At 41.7% G+C, this 24,350-nt stretch overlaps 1 protein-coding gene across 1 annotated transcript in view; it reads right to left on the bottom strand.

Annotated features, from left to right (window-relative positions):
* crtac1b (cartilage acidic protein 1b) overlaps nt 1–18,409 on the bottom strand; it is a 52,097-nt gene extending 33,688 nt beyond the window's left edge. The window contains exons 1-4 of the mRNA XM_024429891.2: nt 18,252–18,409; nt 10,381–10,571; nt 5,190–5,386; nt 4,568–4,704 (exon numbers count right to left, since the gene is read on the bottom strand). Coding sequence (XP_024285659.1) covers nt 4,568–4,704; nt 5,190–5,386; nt 10,381–10,568 — 522 coding nt within the window. The 5' untranslated portion in view covers nt 10,569–10,571; nt 18,252–18,409. The remainder of the gene's footprint in view (nt 1–4,567; nt 4,705–5,189; nt 5,387–10,380; nt 10,572–18,251) is intronic.
* Nucleotides 18,410–24,350: the final 5,941 nt, after the last annotated feature.

The raw sequence follows: 24,350 nt of genomic DNA, 5'->3' as shown, positions 1-24,350 counted from the left end.
TGGATATTGGATATGGATATTTCCACAGGGATATTGGAAATGTAATCAAAGTTTACTGGAGGACAACTCATTTTTAACTAAGACAAAATCATTTATAACTGAATTTTTACAGTATAATATAGGAACAGCAAATTCACTTATTGTTTGGGATACCTTTAAATGTACCTTCAGAGGTCATTCAATTCAATATTCATCAATAATAAAAAGCAGTTTCTGGCTAAAGAGACAAGACTAACAAGGGAAATACATGAACTAATAGTACAGGTAGATAGCAATAAAAACGGTGTTACAGAGACAAAATAAGTTAGAGGAAAAACAAAAAGAACTTGAGGAACTTATTCAAGAACGATCTAATGAAATATATTACAAAAATAAAGCAAACTGGATGGAATATGGAGAAAAATGCACAAAATTCTTCTTGAACCTCCAACACAGGAACGCTAACAAAAATAATTTGCAGAAACTCGTTACTGAAGTCATCTATGATTCTCCGAATTATATTTTAAAAGAGGAAGCTAAATATTTTAAGCAGATGTTCTCTTTTCCGTCTCATCCTCTCCCACTGAATGAAGATTACGGTAAGCAATTATTACAAATAAAACAAAAAATGGAAAAATTAACAAATGTACAGAAAGATCAGTGTGAAGGCCAAATTACAGAGGAATAACTTTGAGGCTATTAAATCCTTTCAGTCTGGAAAAAACCCAGAGCTTGATGTCATACTGGTAGAGGTCTATCAAGCCTTTTTTGATATACTAAAAGCTCCATTGTTAGATTGTTTTAATTAATCCTATAGAAATGGTCTGTCAGGTACTAAGCAGGAAGGTCTTATTTCACTATTATTAAAACAAGACCCAGATGGAAAATATAAAGATCCAGTCTATCTTAAAATTCACGACAGCGACTCTTCCACCTCAGGCTGAAGAAATTCGGCTGAAATTTGCCTGCTTCTACCGAAGCACCATCGAGAGAATACTGTGGGACTGCATCACAGCAGTCCCACAGTCCCAGTCCCACAGTCTCCACCACCGCGGACCGTTAGGAACTACAGAGGGTGGTACGCTCAGCCAAATGCAGCATTGGGTGCACACTGCCTGCCCTCCAAGACACCTACAACAACAGATGTCACAGGAAGGCCAAGAAGATCATCCGGGACATCAGCCACCTGAGCCACGGCCTGTTCTCCTCGCATCCATCACTTTGACGCACGCAGTACAGGAGCATCATGGCTAAAACTAAGAGACTGGGCAATAGCTTCTACCCCCAGACAATCAGCTCGGAGCTTAACAATTTCACTATACACTGCAACTACATCTGTGACCCTGTGTATGTGACTAAATCCAATCTAATCTAATTTCCACTGCGGGACTAAAATGAAAATGACTGTTAAGGAATGTAAATGTCACCACCAGCATCAGATCGTCACAGCTCACTCTCTCAGCACATCCATCTCAGGTAATAGAAACAAACACACACACACACACGTATGATTTAGTGCTGCAGGCTCCAAGGCCATTGAAAATTAGTTACTGGTGTTAAAAGTCAGTGGTTTTCAGTAATGATGTTTCACTCACGCTCATTTCTGTAACCAGTCATTACAGATCAGGAGACTATACATAATATGTGTGGTTGTGTGTGTGTGTGTGTGTGTGTGTGTGTGTGTGTGTGTGTGTGTGTACATGCATGCATGAATGGCTGTGTGGGCATGTGTGTGTGCGTGTTTTGAAGGCCTTTCGCATTGTGACGTTGTTTGACTTAGGGAGGCTATTACAGTCAACAAATCAACTTTGACATTCGGGTAGGACCAAATATTCACATTTGGAGCTAAAAGTGTAAATAGTTTCCAGATAACTCTTTATACCAAAGCTCATTTTCGGTCACTAGTCTTTGTCTGAAAGTGGTCCTGTTTCAGTGTCATCTATCACTTTCACATGTCTTAAATCAATAGCTTCCCTTCATCAGTTTGGAAAAGACAAATGATGGCACTTCCCTCCCAAGGAGACTAAAAAAACACACATACAGAGGCATGCACACACACACACACATATACAGAGGCACGTATGCGGAATACACACACACACTGAAGGAGACTAAGAAAGATGCAGTGGTCTAGATGAGTAATTATATCTCTGAGTGAGCGATAGAAGTCTATTTAGAAGTAAATAACACCAAACACATTCATCTTTCTACCTTTTTTTTTCTCTTTTCCCCCACACTTTCAGTGGCCTTTTTGTGATATGAGTCCAAATTTGAGATTTTTGGTTCCAGCCTCCGTGTCCTTGTGAGACGCGGAGTAGGTGAACGGATGATCTCCACATGTGCGGTTCCCACCATGAAGCATGGAGGAGGAGTTGTAATGGTGTGGGGGTGCTTTGCTGGTGACACTGTCTGGGATTTATTTAGAATTCAAGGCACAATAACCAGCATGGGATTTGCCATCCCATCTGGTTTGCGCTTATCATTTGACTATCATTTGTTTTTCAACAGGACAATGACCCAAAACACACCTCCAGGCTGTGTAAGGGCTATTTGCCAAGAATAGTGATGGAGTATTGCATCAAATGACCTGGCCTCCACAATCACCCGACCTCAATCCAATTGAGATGGTTTGGGATGAGTTGGACCACAGAGTGTAGGAAAAGCAGCCAACAAGTGCTCAGCATATGTGGGAACTCCTTCAAGACTGTTGGAAAATAATTGCAGGTGAAGCTGGTTGAGAGAATGCCAAGAGTGTGCAAAGCTGTCAAGGCAAAGAGTGGCTACCTTGAAGAATCTAAAATATATGTTGATTTATTTAACACTTTTTTGGTTACTACATGATTCCATATGTGCTATTTCAGAGTTTCATGCCTTGTAGAAAATAGTACAATAAAGACAAACCCTTGAATGACTAGGTGTTTCCAAACTTTTGACTGGTACTGTATAAATACAAAAAAACATACTGCAACATATTTTATGTTAAAAAAAATCTCTGCGACTCTGGGAATTGTGGTCTTCAAGAGCTTTTGACTGTGATTTGGTGGTCCCCTGAAAGGGGGAACAAGACAGAGTGGTTCACATCTTAGGCCTTATTACAACATTTTTCTCTGTCTTTTCCCCCTTTTTTCACACTGTCTTTCACTATAAAGTGTGTTAGGGACGTGAGTGATACAAAATTGAAGTTGATTGATCAATTGAATTTCCTACCACATACAAATGTGCTATATCTTAATTTGATCTGTGTTGTGAAATGGAATTTTCCTGTGCAGCAGGAAATGCAAACAGTGTATACAAGGTTTAAAAGGCTTCTGAAGTTTGTAATTTACACCTAAGAAAATGTCAGACTTGATTAACAAAAGATGTATCAACCCTTACAAAAATGCCAATTAATTATAATGCAGGAATATTTTCTGAAACTGCTCAAACCAGTGGCTTTTATAACCTTGTGATGCTGCTCCAATGGGGATATAATGTATATATTATATATCATATTACAGTACAATGATGAGAAATCTCCATTACATGAGGCGGGCTCACATCCTGCTCATCAATGACTGCTGTAAACTTAACTCCAACTGTGGATGGGAGAATAAGAAGGTCCTCTCAGAAACTATAGGAGAGGTAGATTTTTACAGCTTTATTCTCTCATCCATCTCATGAAATGAACACACACACACGCACGCACATGCCCGTGCGCAAACACACACACAGTACACACACACAATACACACACTCAAGGAGACCACACACTCAAGGAGACTAAGAGTTTGGACCGTTGTAAAGGTATTGTCATATTAAAAGGAGATCTCTTCCTATGGGCTTGGCTCCTCTCCCATGCCCAGTCAGATGAGACTGCAGTCAGAAAATCGATTCTAATACCGTCCGTACTGTACCTCACTGGGTAACAGCTTTATCCCTCAACCTGGGGTGGGGTAGAGAGGACTGCAGTCATGATTACAGAAATATGCTGTTCTGCCTATCTCCATTTGGCCCATACACTGGCCATCCATTGCCACATTATTTTACTGTATGTGTGTGTGTGTGTGTGCATGCAAGTGCATGCATGCATGTTTGTTTAAATGTGTGTGTTTGTCTGTGTCATTGTATTTTGTGTGTATGCGTGTCTGTGTGTAGACATAATTTCTCCCCTTGTATGTCAGTCTGTAGAATGAACGAGCCCATTGTTTTGTAATTACAGCGGTGCACTGAGCAAAAGAGGAGACGGAACACCACATCTCTCTTCTAATGAACTGTCATAACACACACTGAGGAGGGCGGGACACACAGCAAGCATGAATTATGACTACGCACCTACAGTCACACAAACACACACACACACACACACACAAATATAAAACCCACATCATAATATGGGCTGGGAGAAGAGACACTAAACAGAAAGCCTGAGTTATTGTTGATATGCTCAAATGAGATAAGAGGTTAGTAATGGGGTGTAAAGGACAGAAACTGACATAGAAAGACAGATCTGTTTAGAGAGAGCTGTGTATAGTGAGTTCTGCAGTGCGAGTGTGTTTCTCAGTCTGAGCGCGCGCGTGTGTGTGTGTGTGTGTGTGTGTGGCTCTTGTACCTTTCGGTCTACGCAGGCTACAGATCGTCCAGCCAAGCGGTTGGCGACATCGCGGTGTTCGTTAATATCGTCGTTTAACAGATCTTCAAACCGGCCATTACGGAACTTAAAGAGCTTATCAGAGTAGGTGGCACGACCTTCAGGAGAGGAGGAGGATAGGAGAGGAGAGGAGGTGGAGGAGGAGGAGGAGGAGGAGGAGAGGAAAGAAGAGGGGAGGGGAGAAGAAAAGAGAAAAGAAAAGAACAGAATATTTTAGATTTAAATGAAGATAAAACATCTAGAATCCTATACAACCATTTTGGGGGTAAATAAAGTAAAGAGAAAATGATAAAGCTGTGATATTGTAGTTTTGGCAGTCAGTCCTATAAACTCTCAGAAGATTAATAGCGACACAAAGTCCTTATCTGTTACCTGATGAAGTCTGTGATTAGAAATGTTTATCTCTGCTATATTGATCCTCCCTTCCGTGTTTGTGTCTGAAGAGAGATGAGAGGACATGATCCGTGTGGATGTGTGTGTGTACTCGTGTGTGTGTGTATTAGTGCATGTGCGGGTGTATGTACAGTATTAATGCTTAAACGTATGCATGCATCTCTGTGTGTGTGTGTGTATGCATGTCTACCTGAGAAGGCGTTGTTGGTATTGAGCACATAGATCTCCTCTCTTCCGTCTCCATCAATGTCGCAGGCTGTCACTCCGATGGCATTGCCTTGGCGATCTCTCAGAGCATAGAAAGGGGAGCTACGGTTGTCAACAGCAATGTTGACCAGTCTCTTCCTCTGCTTGTCGTACTTCAGAACCAGGTTAGGACCATTGTACCTGTAAGAGACCAACAACAGAGTTAAAGGCTGCACATCATGTAAACCCTTTGAGCTAGGCAATAGCAACATCAGAGTTACAGGGCACAGAGTTCCAGTGTTAACTTTAATATTTGCATAAATAATCGTTACCTTTTCATGGACATTATTCTAAAGGAAGTTTTGAGATCCCACTTGAAGATTTGTGAGGCATTGTTAGGGCAAATAGTACCTGTTTTAAGAAGAGTTCATTGTCGCCCATAGGGCTGCACCTACAAACAATCAATCATGGGGGAACAACAGGGAGTAATTGCCTTCTTGTATTTACTCGCCTCAAGATCGTGTTAACCCTCTGAGCTAAAGTTGAGGTATTAGTAAACACCAGTTTATGTCTTATACCTTCAGGTATTTAGAATAATGTAAAAATGTTCAAGCCCCATCTAAGGTTCATAAGAGTTCCCTTAGAAAAGTCTGTTTCTAAAACTGTGTGTAGTTACTACAGTAGTTATAGGCTGGATGTTATAGGTTGTCGATGTTATTTCTTAAAAGTCTATGTCTTTGATTTTGAATTTTACAATTATTTATAATATTACGTTATTGACGTGTCTTTCTTATATCTAGGAAATATAAGAAAGCTTTGGAAATATTTGTAGTTTTTTTGACACATTTAACCCCTTATTTTTATAGGCCCATGACACCATCATGTTCGTGAAAGTCTACCCTGGGGTCATATTCGTTTGTAGCCCAAACGGTTCGGACACTACAGACAAAAGTTGGCAAATTAGCGTTACTGATTTCAGACAAGTCCCGTGAGGCTTGTGGGGGTCGTAGAGCAAAACAGAAAACACCATCATATTTGTGAGAGTCTCCCCTTTCTATAGAATGGTATTAGTTTGAAGGCCAAACCGTTCAAATGCTACAGTTGTTTTTGTGAGAAGACGGATTTCCGGATGTCTGTTGGTCTGAAACAGTGCTGTAGCTCTGACACTTTCCATCGCAGATGCAGCAGTGAGACATAGGCAGATGCGGAGAATTGAGACACAGCCCATGCAAAAATATATATACAGTGCCTTGCGAAAGTATTCGGCCCCCTTGAACTTTGTGACCTTTTGCCACATTTCAGGCTTCAAACATAAAGATATAAAACTGTATTTTTTTGTGAAGAATCAACAACAAGTGGGACACAATCATGAAGTGAAACGACATTTATTGGATATTTCAAACTTTTTTAACAAATCAAAAACTGAAAAATTGGGCGTGCAAAATTATTCAGCCCCCTTAAGTTAATACTTTGTAGCGCCACCTTTTTCTGCGATTACAGCTGTAAGTCGCTTGGGGTATGTCTCTATCAGTTTTGCACATCGAGAGACTGACATTTTTTCCCATTCCTCCTTGCAAAACAGCTCGAGCTCAGTGAGGTTGGTAGGGACGTCCCGGGGATCCCGGATAGCACATACCCTTATCTGACCTCAGGAATTAACTGACAACCTGTCTCATACTTTGACTATAGATGTGTTCTATGGAGCATAGACACACATTAAACTGTCTCATCTCGGCAACCCAGAACAAAATATTGCGTGAGATCTGGTTCTGGGGAGAGAGGTTGAGACTGAACTATGTCAAAATATGTGTATATGGAATAATAATGCTGCTCAAAGATATACATGTATACAGTAGGCTATGTCCCAGTATTTTATGTCTGAGGGACAGGTTTACTTCCAAAGTGCCAGGTTTTTTTAGCGAGGTTAAAACACCCAAAAAATAAAATCTAAAACATTAAACTATGTTCATTTACAATTTACTTTTTTATATATCTCACCATTATTTAATCTGTGTCCTCAATGTTCCCTTTAGAAAATATATGCACCTGGTTCAAATCTGGCCATTTGTCATGAATAATGAATAAAGGAGAAGAGAAGGGGATCTTCAGACAATGTGAAGGTTACCAGCCTGCTCTGATGAAAGGTTTGATGCCAAAACATCTTGTTTTTAAGAATAAAGGACCACTTCTTATTGAACTTCCAATCACTTAACTTCAACTAGATGCCACACTTCACTAAACTATATCATAGTCATGGGATGACAGTGCTTAATTTCACCATCCCTGTCTCTGCCCCTCCCTCCACTCTCCTGTATACTGCAGTCTCGCCAAGTGTAGCGCCATCCAGCATTATCCATTCTCATGAGCACCACTTGTCGAAGACTCAGGTCACCCTTATACACTTTCATCCTGTAAAACACTTTCTTTTCATCCTTGTTCAGCCCTTCTCTCTCTTCCATTAGCTCAGAAAATGACAGATCTCTTCCCCCCCTTTTCTTGTACATTTAGCTAAGTGAGTGACAGAACACTTCCTACCCTCAATCTGGTCCTCTTGGTCAGAAATGACAGATCCCCTTTCCCCCTATGTTTAGTTCAGTGAAGTAACGATACCTTAACATAAGAGCAAGAGCTACGGACCTATTTAAACTTTAGTTAAGCAAACGATAGATCACTCCATTTTTCCCACCTTGTTGGGGTTATTGGAGAGATCACTATCTTGTCTTGGAATCGCTGTAATTGTCTCTTAGGTCCATAAATGGAAGAAAGCGTTTTACTGCTATAAACTCCCTGATTCTCCTGTTACTGTGAGAACGAATCAATTTTCCTCTTGAAACAGAATGGGATTTCACATTTTATAACAGAGAAGACATTTTGTTATGTAATTATCTGTAATAGACATAATTTGTGATAGTACCACCTTGTATTGCACTTACTGTTGAAGCATGTCATGGTGGATTTTCTTGAGGCAGGAGTGAATTTAAACAGAATAGAGGTTGTTTTAGGTTTGTTTCTGTAATGTTACATAAAGGTTGATGTCATTTTGGCCACCCTGTGAATTTTCTATAAAACATGCGCTTGTGGATTTTCTTGAAGCAGGAATAAATGTAACAAGGTCAAACATAATTGAGAGTATATTGAATAGGCTGTTTTATAACAGTTTTGACCAGAGTCATATACAGTGCCTTCAGAAAGTATTCAGACCCCTTGACTTTTTCCACATTTTGTTACAGCCTTATTCTAAAACGGATTAAATAAAAACAAATCCTCAGCAATCTACACACAATACCCCATAAAGACAAAGCAAAAACAGGTTTAGAAAATGTTGCAAATTGATTAAAAAAATAATATTCCTTATTTACTACGTATTCAGAATCTTTGCTATGAGACTCAAAATTGAGCTCAGGTGCACCTGTTTCCATTGATCATCCTTGAGATGTTCCTACAACTTGATTGGAGTCGATCTGTGGTAAATTCAATTGATTGGACATGACTTGGAAAGGCACACACCTGTCTATATAAGAACCCACAGTTGACAGTGCATGTTAGAGCACAAACCAAGCCATGAGGTCAAAGGAATTGTCCGTAGAGCTCCGAGACAGGATTGTGTCGAAGCACAGATCTAGGGAAGGGTACCAAAACATTTCTGCATCATTGAAGGTCTCCACGAGCACAGTGGCATTCTTAAATGGAAAAAGTTTGAAACCACCAAGACTCTTCCTAGAGCTGGCCGCCCGGCCTAACTGAGCAATCGGAGGAGAAGGGCCTTGGTCAGGGAGGTGACCAAGAAGCCAATGGTCACTCTGACAGAGCTCTAGAGTTCATCTGTGGAGATGGGAGAACCTTCCAGAAGGACAACCATCTCTGCAGCACTTTACCCATCAGGCCTTTATGGTAGAGTGGCCAAGCGGAAGCCACTCCTCAGTAAAAGGCATATGACAGCCTGCTTGGAGTTTGTCAAAAGGCACCTAAAGACTCTCAGACCTCAAGAAACAAGATTTTCTGGTATGAGGAAACCAAGATTGAACTAAGTGAACTCTCATGACGTCTGGAGGAAACCTGGTACTATCCCTACGGTGAAGCATGGTGGTGGCCACATAATGTTGTGGGGATGTTTTCAATGGCAGGGATTGGGAGACTAGCCAGGATCGAGGCAAAGATGAACGAAGCAAAGTACAGAGACATCCTTGACATCCTGCTCCAGAGTGCTCAGGACCTCAGACTGGGGTGAAGGTTCACCTTCCAACAGGACAACAACCAAGACACACAGCCAAGACAATGCAAGGGTGACTTTGGGACAAGGCTCTGAATGTCCTTGAGTGGCCCAGCCAGAGCCCCGACTTGAACAGGATCAAACATCTCTGGAGAGACCTGAATATAGCTGTGCAGCAACGGTCCCTTTCCAACGTGACAGAGCTTGAGAGGTTCTGCAGAAAAGAATGGGAGAAACTCCCCAAATACAGGTGTGCCAAGCTTGTAGTGTCATACCCAAGAAGCCTCGAGGCTGTAATCGCTGCCAAAGTTGCTTTAACGAAGTACTGAGTAAAGGGTCTGAATCCTTACGTAAATGTGATATTTCAGTTTTTTATTTTTATAAATGGGTAAAAATGTGTGCCACTTTCTCAATAATTGATGCTTCTGCGTTGTGCTGTTTATTTATAATAGTTTTCAAAACCAATGACGATGTCCAGTGAAAGCATATATACAATTTGTTTACACAACAACAGTATAGACTTGGAAACACAAACCTCTACAGGATCGGTGTCCCTATACCAGGACTGTTGAGCTAAAGTGCCCTAATGTAATTAGCATGACGTTGTAAGTAACAGCAAACTTTCCTGGACATAGACATGTCTTATATGGGCAGTAATCTTACATTTGTGTTAATCTAACTGCACTGTCCAATTTACAGTAGCTATTACAGTGAAAAATGCCATGCTATTGTTTGAGGAGAGTGTACAACAACAACAAACTTTTATCACGGCCACTGGCTTGCTACATTCACCTCTGAAGGTAAATAAGTTCTTCTAAGTTTTGACTGGTTCTGAGACCTTCTAACTTACTCACCTGGCTATGAACATCTCCAGATCATCCACTGCTTCCTATGTCTAACATATTCTGGATCTGACACATTCTGACTGGTTCTGACCAATTCGGACTAGTTCTGATTAGTTCTAATGACCATGTCACTCACTCACCCGGCTACAAACATCTCAAGGTCTCCATCGTTGTCTACGTCGGTGACAGCCACTCCGTAGTTGAGCTGGGTGGGATTGTTGTCATAGTCCGGAGGAAGCATGGTCTCTGTGACCGCTGAGAACATGGGCTCTGACCGTTGGGCCGCAGAGAGGACAGGGAGGAATATACACACCCACAGGGACATCATCACCTGCAGACAGAATCACAACCTTAGGGATGCAAAATTTTAGCATCGTTCCATTTCTGGAAATCCTGGTTGGAAAATTCTACATTTTCTGCATATTCCCTTCCGATTCCGGAAATCTTCTAAGCAGGACTTCTGGATAACCTTTATATTTTGGTCAAGTTAGCATAATTTTGCAACCCTCCACACCCTCAGAACAGCTGGGCAGTGGAGGTGAAAATATGACATCACATTGACATCACATTCTGGATGAAAAGTGTCTTTCTGGTTGAGAAGATTATAACCAGAACCAAACCAAATAGTCACTATTACAACCAGGTAAATACTTGTTTTTTCATAACAAAATGTACTGGAAAAGGTGTCAGGCATATTGTAACCATCGATGGCCACCAGATTATCACCAGTTGATCTCACATTAAACCATCAATAAGTGCTAAATTCACCAACACAGCTGATCTCATTTGCAACCATTATTGGTCACCTCATAACTGTACCCAAAAAGCTGATGTCGATGACACCTTCTGTCCTGCTTGCTACCAAGGTCTTTGAATATACAATACCAGTCAAAAGTTTGGACACACCTACTCATTCAAGGGTTTTTCTTTGTTTTTACTATTTTCTACGTTGTAGAATAATAGGTAAGGCATCAAAAATCTGAAATAACACAACCAGCTTCATGAGGAAATGCATTTCACCTGAAATACATTTCAATTAACAGGTGTGCCTTTTCCAAATCACAGACAGTGTCACCAGCAAAGCACCCCCACACCATCACACCTCCTCCTCCATGCTTCACGGTGGGAACCACTCACGTGGAGATCCTCCGTTCACCTACTTCACGACTCACTAAAAAACTCACATTTGGACTCATCAGACCAAAGGACAGATTTCCACTGGTCTAATATTCATTGCTCGTGTTTCTTGGCCCAAGCAAGTCTCTTCTTATTATTGGTGTCCTTTAGTAATGGTTTCTTTGCAGCAATTCGACCTTGAAGGCCTGATTCACGCAGTCTCCTCTGAACAGTTGATGTTGAGATGTGTCTGTTTCTTGAACTCTGTGAAGCATTTATTTGGGCTGCAATTTCTGAGGCTGGTAACTCTAATGAACTTATCCTCTGCAACTGAGGTAACTCTGCATCTTTTTCCTGTGGTGATCCTCATTGAGAGTCAGTTTCAATCATAGCACTTTATGGTTTATGTAACTGCACTTGAAGAAATTTTCAAAATTCTTGACCTTCATGCCTTAAAGTAATGCTTGACTGTCAATTATCTTTACTTATTTGAGCTGTTCTTGCCATAATATGGACTTGGTCTTTTACCAAATAGGACTATCTTATGTATACCTACCCTACCTTGCCACAACACAACTGATTGGCTCAAATGCATTAAGGAAATCTATTTTAAAAATGTACTTTTAACATGGCTCCCCTGTTAATTGAAATGCATTCCAGGTAACTACCTCATGAAGCTGGTTGAGAGAATGCCAAGAGTGTGCAAAGCTGTCATCAAGGCAAAGGGTGGCTAGAATCTAAAATCTAAAATATATTTTAATTTGTTTAGGTGTTATTTCGTAGTTTTGATGTCTTCACTATTATTCTACAATGTAGAAAAGAGTAAAAATAAAGAAAAACCCTTGAATGAGTAGGTGTGTCCAAACTTTTGACTGGTACTGTATATTCGCCCTCTGGTGGGTATTATCATCGGAAAAACTTAGTCCTACATTTTGCCCAGACAATCTAACAATCATTACGTACAACTGAAATAATCTCTACTGTGGCAATTATTGTATGCATGGAAAACTTATGTTGGTGTACCCTACTCTTACTATTTGATCAGTTTCCAATCTATGCAGTCCATTACCACTGTCTTTAAAAAAATTGTCTGGTATGGCCATTTCTTATCAAAATCTGGAGTACAATATTCCTGGACTGTCCATATTTGAAATGTGGAACTAAATTTTGTGATTCATTTTTTACATTTTTTATCAAAATATAATTTAGGCTAATAAAGTTATTTCAAATGGCATATGGTTTTTGAAGCTCCTGATGCTCGATATTTCATTGCGGGTGGGAGTAGAGAACCTAGAAGCAGCTGTCTGGTATCATAATCACTTGACACAAATCAGCTAGTTTATTCTTGTGGGCTGTAATGCGTAGCACAGCACTACATTATGCCCGTTGGTTGCAAGGCTCTCGTCTTGTCTTCATAAAAAATAATTCTGACCACTAAAAAAACAATAACAAAACAGTCTTCTACAACCTGATCATGGCGTCATAACGAGGAAATGGCAACCAGTTTTGACCGCTGGGGAAGGTCATTCCCATTGTAAATGTCAAGCAGACACACACACACACACATACACATATACACACTGAACCTGATGGCCTTATAAAAGCTGACAACTTGATTTACCAACTGACTGTATAAACACCAAAAGCCATCATCACAGTCCCTCAGTTCTAATGTAATACAACCATTCTCATCTCAGCTCCCTGGTGCTGTGGATTCACTCACTGCTTAGTGCTTACACACACCGTTCTGCTTTGCCTCTGTCTGAGTGATATATGACTCTTTAACATCCTCCTCAACAATTCAATTTGAGATAAAACGGCATCATTGTCCCAGTAATCGGGGTAGGGTAATAGCAAGCTGTGTTTTTGTGTGTGTGTTTGTGTGTGTGTGTGTGTGTGTGTGCACATTCATGTGTACATCCGCGTGTCAGAGGAGGCTGGTGGGAGGGCTATAAGTGGACGGGCTCATTGTAATGGCTGGAATTAAATAAATGGGACGGAGTCAAACATGAGCTTTCCATATGTTTGATACAGTTCCATTCATTCCATTCCAGCCATTACAATGAGCCCGTCCTCCTATAGCTCCTCCCACCAGCCTCCTTGGCCGTGTGTGTGTGTGTGGGCAGCACAGTGATAAGAGGGTAGCGTTCAGCAAAGACAGTCTTGCGTTCATCGCCTCTGGGTTAATGAATGGTAGAGAAGGGAAGAGATGTGGCCGTTTCTACCCATTAGAAGCGAGCATAATGACTGATGAGTCTGAGAAATACAGGCCATTTTACAGGCCTGCTAATGCTCTGTAATAGATAAGAGGGCAGAACATATATTACAAAAGGGGAGGACAGGAAGGGATAGATGAGTAATGGAACTTTGACTGAAAAACTATAACCACAAAATATGAAGGAAAATGTGTTATGTTTCATAGGTGCAATGTTGGCCAGTGGTTGGTGAGAAAGTTAAGGGTATACCACTTAAATAGAAACAAACTAACAAAGTACATGTATTGATCAATTAATAATTACCCGATGCTGTACACTCCTACCCTACTACAAAGATTAAAGATGTGTCACGTTGTATAATGATAGGAGGCAGGGAACCAGGTGTGCGTAATGAGACAAGACAGTCCGGGGTTGGTGGTAATGAATCCAATTCAGTGACGCCTAGAAGGCCAGTGACGTAGACCTCCGGAGCTGGTGAACGGAATGAGCAGCAGTACCGGGGGGATCCGTGGCAAGATGGCACTGACAGAGAGGGTTGTCTCGCTTCTAGTCCTTAAGAAACTTTGCAGTATTTTGTTTTACATTGTTAGCCCAGAAAATCTTAAGTGTTATTACATACAGCCGGGAAGAATTACTGGATATCAGAGTGACGTCTACTTACCAGCACAATGACCAGCAATACGACTTTCCCACCCAGGGAATTTTAACTGATTCCAGAGGCCTTCCCAAAACAACGCCGCCGGAGAAGAGGGAGAGGCGGAGGCGCGCACACCACCCACCGCTTCCAAGTATATTACTCGCTAATGTCCAGTCCCTAGATAACAGGGTCAATGAAATCAGGGCAAGTGTTGCTTTCTAGAGAGACATCAGGGATTGTCCCATACTCTGTTTCACGGAAACATGGCTCTCTCGGGATATGCTGTCTGAGTCGGTACAGCCACCTGGATTCTCAGTGCGTTGCGCCGACAGGAATAAACATCTCCAGGAAGAAGAAGGGCGGGGGTGTATGTTTCATGATTAATGACTCATGGTGTAATTGTAACAACATACAAGAAGTCAAGTCCTTTTTTTTCTTTTTCACCTGACCAGCCTGTGTTTATAGACATATTCAATCTCTCCCTACCCCTGTCTGCTGTCCACACATGCTTCAAGATGGCTACCATTGTTTCTGTACCCAAGAATGCAAAGGTGACTGAACTAAATGACTATCACCCCGTAGCACTCACTTCTGTCATCATGAAGTGCTTTGAGAGACTAGTCAAGGATCATATAACCTTCACCTTAACTGTCACCCTAGACCCACTTCAATTTGCTTACCACCTAAATAGGTCAACAGATGATGCAATCGCCATCACAATGCACACTGTCCTATCCCATCTGGACAAGAGGAATACCTCTGTAAGAATGATATACATAGACTATAGCTCAGCATTCAACACCATAGTACCCTCCAAGCTCATCATTAAGCTTGAAGCCCTAGGTCTCAACCCCGCCCTGTGCAATTGGGTCCTGAACTTCCTGACAGGCCGCCCCCAGGTGGTGAATAGTAGCAAACAACATCTCCACTTTGCTGAACCTCAAAACTGGGGCCCCACAAGGGTGTGTGCTCAGCCCCCTCCTATAATACCTGTTCACCCATGACTGCGTGGCCATGCACGCCTCCAACTCAATCATCAAGATTGCAGACGACACAGCAGTAGCAGGCTTGATTACCAACAATGACGAGACAGCCTACAGGGAGGAGGTGAGGGACAAACTGAAATGGACAAACTGAAATGGTCCACTCACACAGACAGTGTGGTGAAGAAGGTGCAACAGCACCTCTTCAACCTCAGGAGGCTGAAGAAATTTATCTTGTCACCTAAAACCCCCACAAACGTTTACAGATGTACAATTAGGAGCTTCCGGTGAGCTGTATCACCACCTGGTATGGCAACTGAACCTCACACAACCACAAGGCTCTCCAGATGGTGGTGCGGTCTGCACAACGCATCACAGGGTGGGCAAACTACCTGCCCTCCAGGACACCTACAGCACACAATGTCACAGGGAGACCAAAAAGATAATCAAGGACAAAACAACCCGAGCCACCAGCTATTCACCCCGCTACCATCCAGAAGGCAAGGTCAGTACAGGTGCATCAAAGCTGGGACCAAGAGACTGAAAAACAGCTTCGATCTCAAGGAGATCAGACTGTTAAACAGCCATCACTAGCACAGAGAGGCTGCTGCCTACATACAGACTTGAAATCATTGGCCACTTTAATAAATGTAACAGTTGTCACTTTAATAATGTTTACATATCTTGCATTACTCATCTCATATGTATATACTGTATTTTATACTATCTATTGCAGCTTAGCTTATGCCGCTCTGTCATTGCTCATCCATATATTTGTATATTTATATATTCTTATTCCATTCCTTTGCTTAGATTTGTGTGTATTAGGTAATTGTTGTGGAATTGTTAGATATTACTTGTTAGATATTGCTGCACTGTCAGAACTAGAAGCACAAGCATTTTGCTACACTCGCAATAACATCCACTAACCATGTGTATGTGACAATAAAATTGGATTTGATTTATTATTAGATCCTTTGTTAAGCTAGCTTGGTGCCAAACCAAGACAGAGGTCTTACACAAGCTCTACTGCTGCAATGAGACAGCAGCTGCATCTCAATGGTCTAACGTGGCATCCTCTCTTCCCCTCCTTTCTTAATTTGCACTTATCCAAGAGTTGGAACTGTGTTAATCTCAACAGTCTAAAAAGTATCTTTCTTCTCATTTCTCCTTCCCCTGCACGGACAACAAAATGTCTAGCAAGTATTTTTGCTTTCACCAGTCCAGCTCTTTCACAACAGGAGAGGAGCAGAGAGGACAGAACCCTGCTAGTACATTAGGCTTCTACGGTACTACTGTACCTCAAGGACAGATCTGAGCGGCTCCTGCCCATTTCTCAACTACCTCGCACTGCAGTAAAACACATTACACTCTCTGGGACGTCCCTTATCACATTGCTCTCCACACCCCTCCCTACAAGAGTTTCGGAAGTTCTAAAGTACTTAGCTATGACTCATATGAAATATGTTTGTCATATATGATATATCATGGTTGTATTTGAGCTGTGAGTAACCTCAGTTACGGATATGCTGACTAAACCAAACCCCACTCTCACACAACCAACAACTCGGACATCAGTGAACAATACAGAAATATAGTCCAAAACCTGCTTTCTTTATGGAAAATAACCAAATTCTCTCCTTCAATACAATAGAATATCACTCTCAATAACGAAATAAGATGATTTGACAGATTGGAACACTGTCGTTTGAAATGGTGAGATGTTTTGGACTTTATTTATGGGGCCATAAAGAGGCCATTACAGTACAGTATGCAAACATCAGCAAGTGTTCACGCCGTGCTCAAATCTTGATAAGACTGCGACAAAGAGCCCCATGCAGCACCAGCATCTTCACTTACACAACACGCTGTATGGAGGCTCCTCTCTGTGAAGGACACCATTACTGCACCCCCCCCCACACCCACACACACACACACACACACACACACACACACGAGAGAGCGAGAGAGAGAGAGCCGCCATCAGTGAATTAAAACTGTTCCAGACACACTGAGTTGAGCTTAGTCATAATCATTCTGACCAATCAACAGTTTAGAGGAATGCTACTTCATCAGGAGATTTTCTGAAAAAGTGAGAAGCAGCAAGAGTCCTCATCACACACACAAACACATACCATCTTCAAATCAGAGCCAGGGCACTTATACAATCATACTAATGGCCAATTACAACACTTACTGCTCTCAAATAGGTCCAACTTGACACTCAGCACAAACTACGAATGTATTTAAATATTTCACTGCAATTCAATCACATCTGATTAGCTCTGAAAAATAATTAATAACTGATTAGCTCGATAATTTTTTTTTTATAATAATAATGATAATAATGAGTCACACTTTATTTGGATAGTCCATTGTAGATGCTCTACATACCATCTGTTGATATGCTAATGTTGGGGTTAGGTTTAGAATGAGGGTTAGGGTTAGGGTAAAGGTTAAGGTTAGGGCTCAGATAAGGGTAAGGGTTAACTTGAGGGTTAGGATAGGGGTTATAAGATGTTATTTTTCATCAACCATTAATTCATTAATGAATTAATGTAATCATTACAATAAATAAATCCATTCTAGCCTAGATACAAATGATATAGTCTGCGCAGACATTACTTTCAAATCCATAATATATTATCTTGCAAATAGCCTGGGAACAACTGTTATCCTATATCAAATATATATAACACACAAGTTAAAAGTTTTGCAGCGACTACTCAGCATCACTGAACATTACAGCATTTTGCATTTAGGCTACCCAATCCCGCAAACCTTTGACTTGGGTATCAACTTTATACTGTAGTCTAGTAGCCTACCTAACTAACTACCTACCTACCTACCACGAACATATTGTACAAGCTTAGAATAGAACCCATATCAACACATCATTGGCCATGCGCTCGTATGATAGAATATAACATAATATCACTGTGTTGAATGATGACGAGCTAAACTTCCACAGACGCGCTCAGAGCATCCTATCTGCGCGCCGTCCAGTTAAGTACAGTAGCCTACCGCCGCAGAACTGTCAAAAGACCCAGGGTACTCACTCGCAATCACATGGACACACCGATGCAACTATTCCTCCAGTGCCAGAAAGAGTAAGAGGAGACGAGTCAGCGAATTCTGTAGAGACAAGCCACTTCAAGTGTCTCTTGGGTACCAGACTTCTTCACCCATTTACACTAGTTAGAAAAGAAAAGCTTTATGAAATCACTAGTGTCAGATTTAAACCAATCGGCAGACATGTGCGTGAAGTTTTAGGAGGCAGCCAATGGATAGTGCGGAAAGGGAGTCGTGGGCGCGTGGAGTGTAAATTTTCTCAGGTGCTCATTAAAATATGAAATGAGTTGCAGCGGCGACCGGGGACTGGGAGATGCGATGGTTATTCGGGGATGCTAAGAGGATGCTTCAATGCCTTTACATTTCATCCTCATCATGATTCATACGTGCGTACAGAATCTGTGAAACTTTTCTACTCTTTACATCTTATATACCCAAATATAGGCTATAGGTTAACCGTTTTCACCAATCAAAGCATTTTGTCTGCCCCTCATATGTAATGGCAATAATCCAAACGCAGAAAAAAATACATCCATGTGAAAATGAATTCCACTCGAATATAGGCTTCAAAACTTTTTGCAGCTCAGGTGCTATTGGTCTGTCTAGTTTGCCACTATTTCAATTAGGGAGGAATTTTATGAAATGTTACCTGCAGTAGCAATCCCACGTCAGGGTAATTTTTATAGATAAGAGAATCTCTCTGCTCTCAATTTGCAAGGAACATATCACAGACTGTGGGTAGAATAATAGAAACACAACATTTCCACAAGGCATAGGCTTGTACTTCAGAATGGCAGTACCCTCCAGTGAACTAAGCAATGTTACATCAAACAGTGTTATAACACTGAGTGATCCTGCTCTCTCTGCAGTCACAATTTATCTACAGAGAGCTAAGTGAGGAGATTGGAATTGAGTCGGTGCTGCTCAGACACTGATCAGACTAACACGCATACACACACGCACATGTGTGTGTGCCTTTGCAGGTTTATTGCTGCTGGTCTGCAGTTGTATAATTCCCTGGTCATGCTCTGATGACCTAGCCTCCCTGAGACCCCCTAGCGAAATGAGATGTGTGTGTTTCTGTGTTCGCTCATGCATTTGTGTGTGTTTTATTGTGTGTTTGTGTGTGTGTGTTCGCGCACTTGTGTGTGTGTCTGTGTTCGCTCATGCATTTGTGTGTGTTTTATTGTGTGTGTGTGTGTGTTCGCGCACTTGTTTGTATGCACTCCCCACTGAAATGAGACGTTCACTTCTTCAAGGACGTCTCCCACCATAATTTAAAGCCAGTGAGGTTGGGACGCTTAAAACATACAAACTACTGAGGTCATAAACTTAGTAAACCTATATACACTATATACTATATCCAAAAGTATTTGGACACCCATTCAAATTAGTGGATTTGGCTATTTCAGCCACACCCATTGCTGACTGGTGTATAAAATCGGGCACCCAGCCATGCATTCTCCATAGACAAACATTGGCAGTAGAATGGCCTTACTGAAGAGCGCAGTGACTTTCAACGTGACACTTTCATAGGATGGGACCTTTCCAACAAGTCAGTTTGTCAAATATCTACCCACCTAATGCTGCCCCGGTCAACTGTAAGTGCTGTTATTGTGAAGACGAAACGCATAGGAGCATCAACGGCTCAGCCATGAAGCGGTAGGCCACATAATCTCACAGAACGGGACCACCAAGTGCTGAAGCATAAATATTGTCTGTCCTCAGTTGCAACACTCACTACCTAGATCCAAACTGCCTCTGGAAGCAACGTCAGCACAAGAACTGTTCGTCGAGAGCTTCATGAAATTGGTTTCCATGGCTGAGCAGCCGCACACAAGTGTAAGATCACCGTGTGCAATGCCAACCGTCGGCTGGAGTGGTGTAAAGCTCGCTGCCATTGGACTCTGGAGTAGTTTAAACATGTTCTTCGGAGTGATGAACCACGCTTCAGCATCTGGCAGTCCAACGGAAGAATCTGGGTTTGGCGGATGCCAGGAGAACGCTACCTGCCCCAATGCATAGTGCCAACTGTAAAGTTTGGTGGAGGAGGAATAATGGTATGGGGCTGTTTTTCATGGTTCAGGCCCTTTAGTTCCATTGAAGGGAAATCTTAACGCTACAGCATACAATTACATTCTAGACAATTATGTGCTTCCAACTTTGTGGCAACAGTTTGGCGAAGGCCCTTTCCTGTTTCAGTATGACAATGCCCCTGTGCACAAAGCGAGATCCATACAGAAATGGTTTGTCGAGATTGGTGTGGAAGAACTTGACTGGCCTGCACAGAGCCCTGACCCCAACTCCATCGAACACCTTGGGGATGAATTGGAACGCCGACTGTGAGCCAGGCCTAATCGCCCAACATCAGTGCCCCACCTCACTGACGCTCTATTGGCTGAATGGAAGCAAGTCCCTCCAGCAATGTTCCAACATCTAGTGGAACGCTTTCCCAGAAGAGTGGAGGATGTTATAGCAGCAAATGGGGGACCAACTCCATGTTAATTCCCATGATTTTGGAATGAGATGTTCGACGAACAGGTGTCCACATACTTTTGGTCATGTAGTGTACCTCTGTAATATATTGTTATACACTGTGTGTGTCTGTGTACGTGTGTGTGTGTGTGTGTGTGTGTGTGTGTGTGTGTGTGTGTGTGTGTGTGTGTGTGTGTGTGTGTGTGTGTGTGTGTGTGTGTGTGTGTGTGTGTGTGTTGTGTGTGCTGTTATTGTCTTTAACATACCGTGTAAATCCTTATGTCTTGTCAATTAACTATCAAATAAAGAAAATTATTTGGAACATAAATAATATATAGAGCATTTTGATCGTTCCTCACTATTCTTACAGATTTGTAAAAGTAGTTTAATTTATCATTTGAAAACAGGACATTTCTGTAAAATTGTATGTAAGCAAAAAATATAACATCTCCAGATGGAAGTTCATTCATATTGTTTTTATCTGCACAGCAAAGTTCAAAATACCTTGTAGGGTCGATATACAAGCCAACATTAAAGAATGTAAGCAAAATGTGCTGGAACTTACCTGCAGTTCTGGTTTACTATGTGTGCTATTCCCATGTGGCTGGTTACAATGTTATTTATGTGGGACACTGGGATAGTGCTTTCAGAAAGTGCTCATACACTTATTCCACATTTTGATAAATGGGGGGGGGGCGGCAGTGACCAACAATCTTCAAGTGTTTCCACAGATTTTCAATGGGATTCAAGTCTAGACTTTGGCTGGGCCATTCAATGATTTCACATTCTTGTTCTGAAGCCATTCCGGTGTTGCTTTAGGTGTATGCTTGGGGTCATTGTACTGTTGGAATGTAAATCTTCACCCCCCAGTCTAGGATTGTTTGTACTTTGTATCAGGTTCTCCTCAAGGATTTGCCTGCATTTGGCTCCATTCATTGTTCCTTCTATCCTTACCAGTCACCCAGTCCCTGCTGCTGAAAAGCATCCCCATAGCATGAAGATGCCACCACCATGCTTCACAATATGGTATTAGATTGGTGATGAGCTGTGCCTGGTTTTCTCCAGACATAGCACTTTGCATTCAAGCCAAAGAGTTAAATTTGTCTCATCAAACCACACAATCTTTTGCCTTATGATCTCACAGTCTTTCACATGCCTTTTTGCAAACACCAGGAGTGCTGTCAATTGCCTTTTTCTCTGGAGTGGCTTCTCTCTGGCCACTCACCATAAAGCCCAGATTGGTGAAGTGCTGTAGAGACTGTTGTCGTTCTGTCAGGTTCTCCCATCTCAGCCAAGGAACTCTGTAGTTCTGTCAGAGTGGTCATTGGGTTCATGGTCACCTCCCTGACCAAGGTCCTTCTTGCCCAGTTGGTCAGTTTGGTCGGGCGGCCATCTCTAAGCAGAGTCTGGGAAGTTCCATATTTTTCCCATTTCCTAATGATGGAGACCATTGTGCTCTTGGAAACGTTCAACACTCTAGAAAAAGTTTTTACCCTACCCCAGATATGACACAATTCTATCTCAGCGATCTATGGACAGTTCCTTGGACTTCATGGTATATTTTCTGCTCGGACATGCACTGTCAACTGTGGGACTTATATAGACAGGTGGGGTTCTTTCTAAATGATGAAAAAAACTATTTACAGGTGGACTCCATCCATGTCCACAGGTGGACTCCATTCATGTTGTAGTGACATCTCAAGGATGATCAAAGGAAATTAGTGTCGTAGCAAAGGGGTGTGAATACTTATGTAAATATATATTTATGTATTTAATTTTAAATATATTTGAAATTATAAAAATATGTTTTCACTTTGTCATTATGGGTTGTGTGTATATGTGTGATAATTTTTGTTGTTATTACTATTATTTTAACAAAGGTGGAATAAGTCAAGGGGTATGAATACTTTCTGAAGGTACTGTATATCTATGGTTGAGTGATTGAGGCATCTTTCAGTTAGAGAGTGACTTTTCCTCAGGGAGACATAGTGACAAACGTCAGACTGGAAAAACCCTGGAAACAATGTATTACGCACACACACACCATTCTAAATCTATCGCTCAATGATAGTAGGACTTCCTGACTCGGTCGCGGAATCAGGGTCCTGCGTGAGTTGAGTCATGGGAAACGTGTGTGTGTGTCGTAAATTCCACTTCCCCTCCATCAATTCCCGATCATCCCCTTACTCAGCTAATAAACCCCTGAATCTATCACCCACACTGATAGACACCGTTCTAAGACCTCGCATGCCCCTTCCCCTGTGGGAATTATCCTGATCTTAAAATAGCGGAAGTCCCTTTTCAGGAGTTTTACTACGGTGAGAAGAAATGTCCCTCTCATAGTGGTAGGCTGTCTAGTGCTACAGCATTTTGATGAATCTCTTCTGAGCTCCGTTATCAACGACTGTATGACTGCAAACACAAAGACACACACACACACACACACACACACACACACACACACACACACACACACACACACACACACACACACACACACACACACACACACACACACACACACACACACACACACACACACACACACACACACACACACACACACTGTGCTCATGCTGTGATGAATCTCCTCTGTGCAGGGTGGTGAAAGGGAGAACACTTCTCATATCATTAAGCTTTAGTAATGGTCCCCATGCAGTGAACCCTCTGGCACAGTGATTCTCACTCTGCTGGCTAACTAGCCTGCTATGGACTGGGGAGGGATGGAGAGTGCAGGCACTAGATGGCCAGGTCGGAAGGGACATAAATGGCCATACAATTGACTATTAACTGCACACCTTATTTACTGGAAGCACAGTGCAGTTCACCAGGCTGAATTCTAATACATTCTTGCCCTGCAAACTGCTCTGGATGAGTGCATACATTAATATATAGTCCCACGCTGTTGCACCACAAGACAACTAAATTGTCACCCCGTGTGTATGTATTTTTAGATCAGTATGTGCATACAGTACTGGTCAAAAGTTTGGAAACACCTACTCATTCAAGGGTTTTTCATTATTTTTACTATTTTCTACATTGAAATAACACGTATGGAATCTACTAGAAGGCAAAAAACTGTTAAACAAATCTAAATATACTGTATTTTATATTCGCGATTCTTCAATGTAGCCACCATTTACTTAGATGACAGCTTTGCAAACTCTTGGCATTCTCTCAACAAGCTTCATGAGGTAGTCACCTGGAATGCATTTCAATTGACAGGTGTGCCTTGTTAAAAGTTAATTTGTGGAATTTATTTCGTTCTTATCGCGTTTGAGACAATCAGTTGTGTTGTGACAAGGTAGGGGTGGTATACAGAAGATAGCCCTATTTGGTAAAAGACCAAGTCCATGTTAAGGCAAGAACAGCTCAAATAAGCAAAGAGAAACGACAGTCCATCATTACTTTACGACATGAAGGTCAGTCAGTTCTGAAAATTTCAAGAACGTTGATAGTTTCTTCAAGTGCAGTCACAAAAACCATCAAGTGCTATGATGAAACTGGCTCTCGTGAGGACCGCCACTGGAATACCCAGAGTTACCTCTGCTGCAGAGGATAAGTTCATTAGAGTTACCATTCTCAGAAATTGCAACCCAAATATATGTTTT

This window comes from Oncorhynchus tshawytscha, linkage group LG01 (assembly GCF_018296145.1).
Source record: "Oncorhynchus tshawytscha isolate Ot180627B linkage group LG01, Otsh_v2.0, whole genome shotgun sequence".
NCBI lineage: Eukaryota > Metazoa > Chordata > Actinopteri > Salmoniformes > Salmonidae > Oncorhynchus > Oncorhynchus tshawytscha.
The sequence above is the reverse complement of the archived record's forward strand: the minus strand, read 5'-3'. Positions and strand labels throughout refer to the sequence as shown.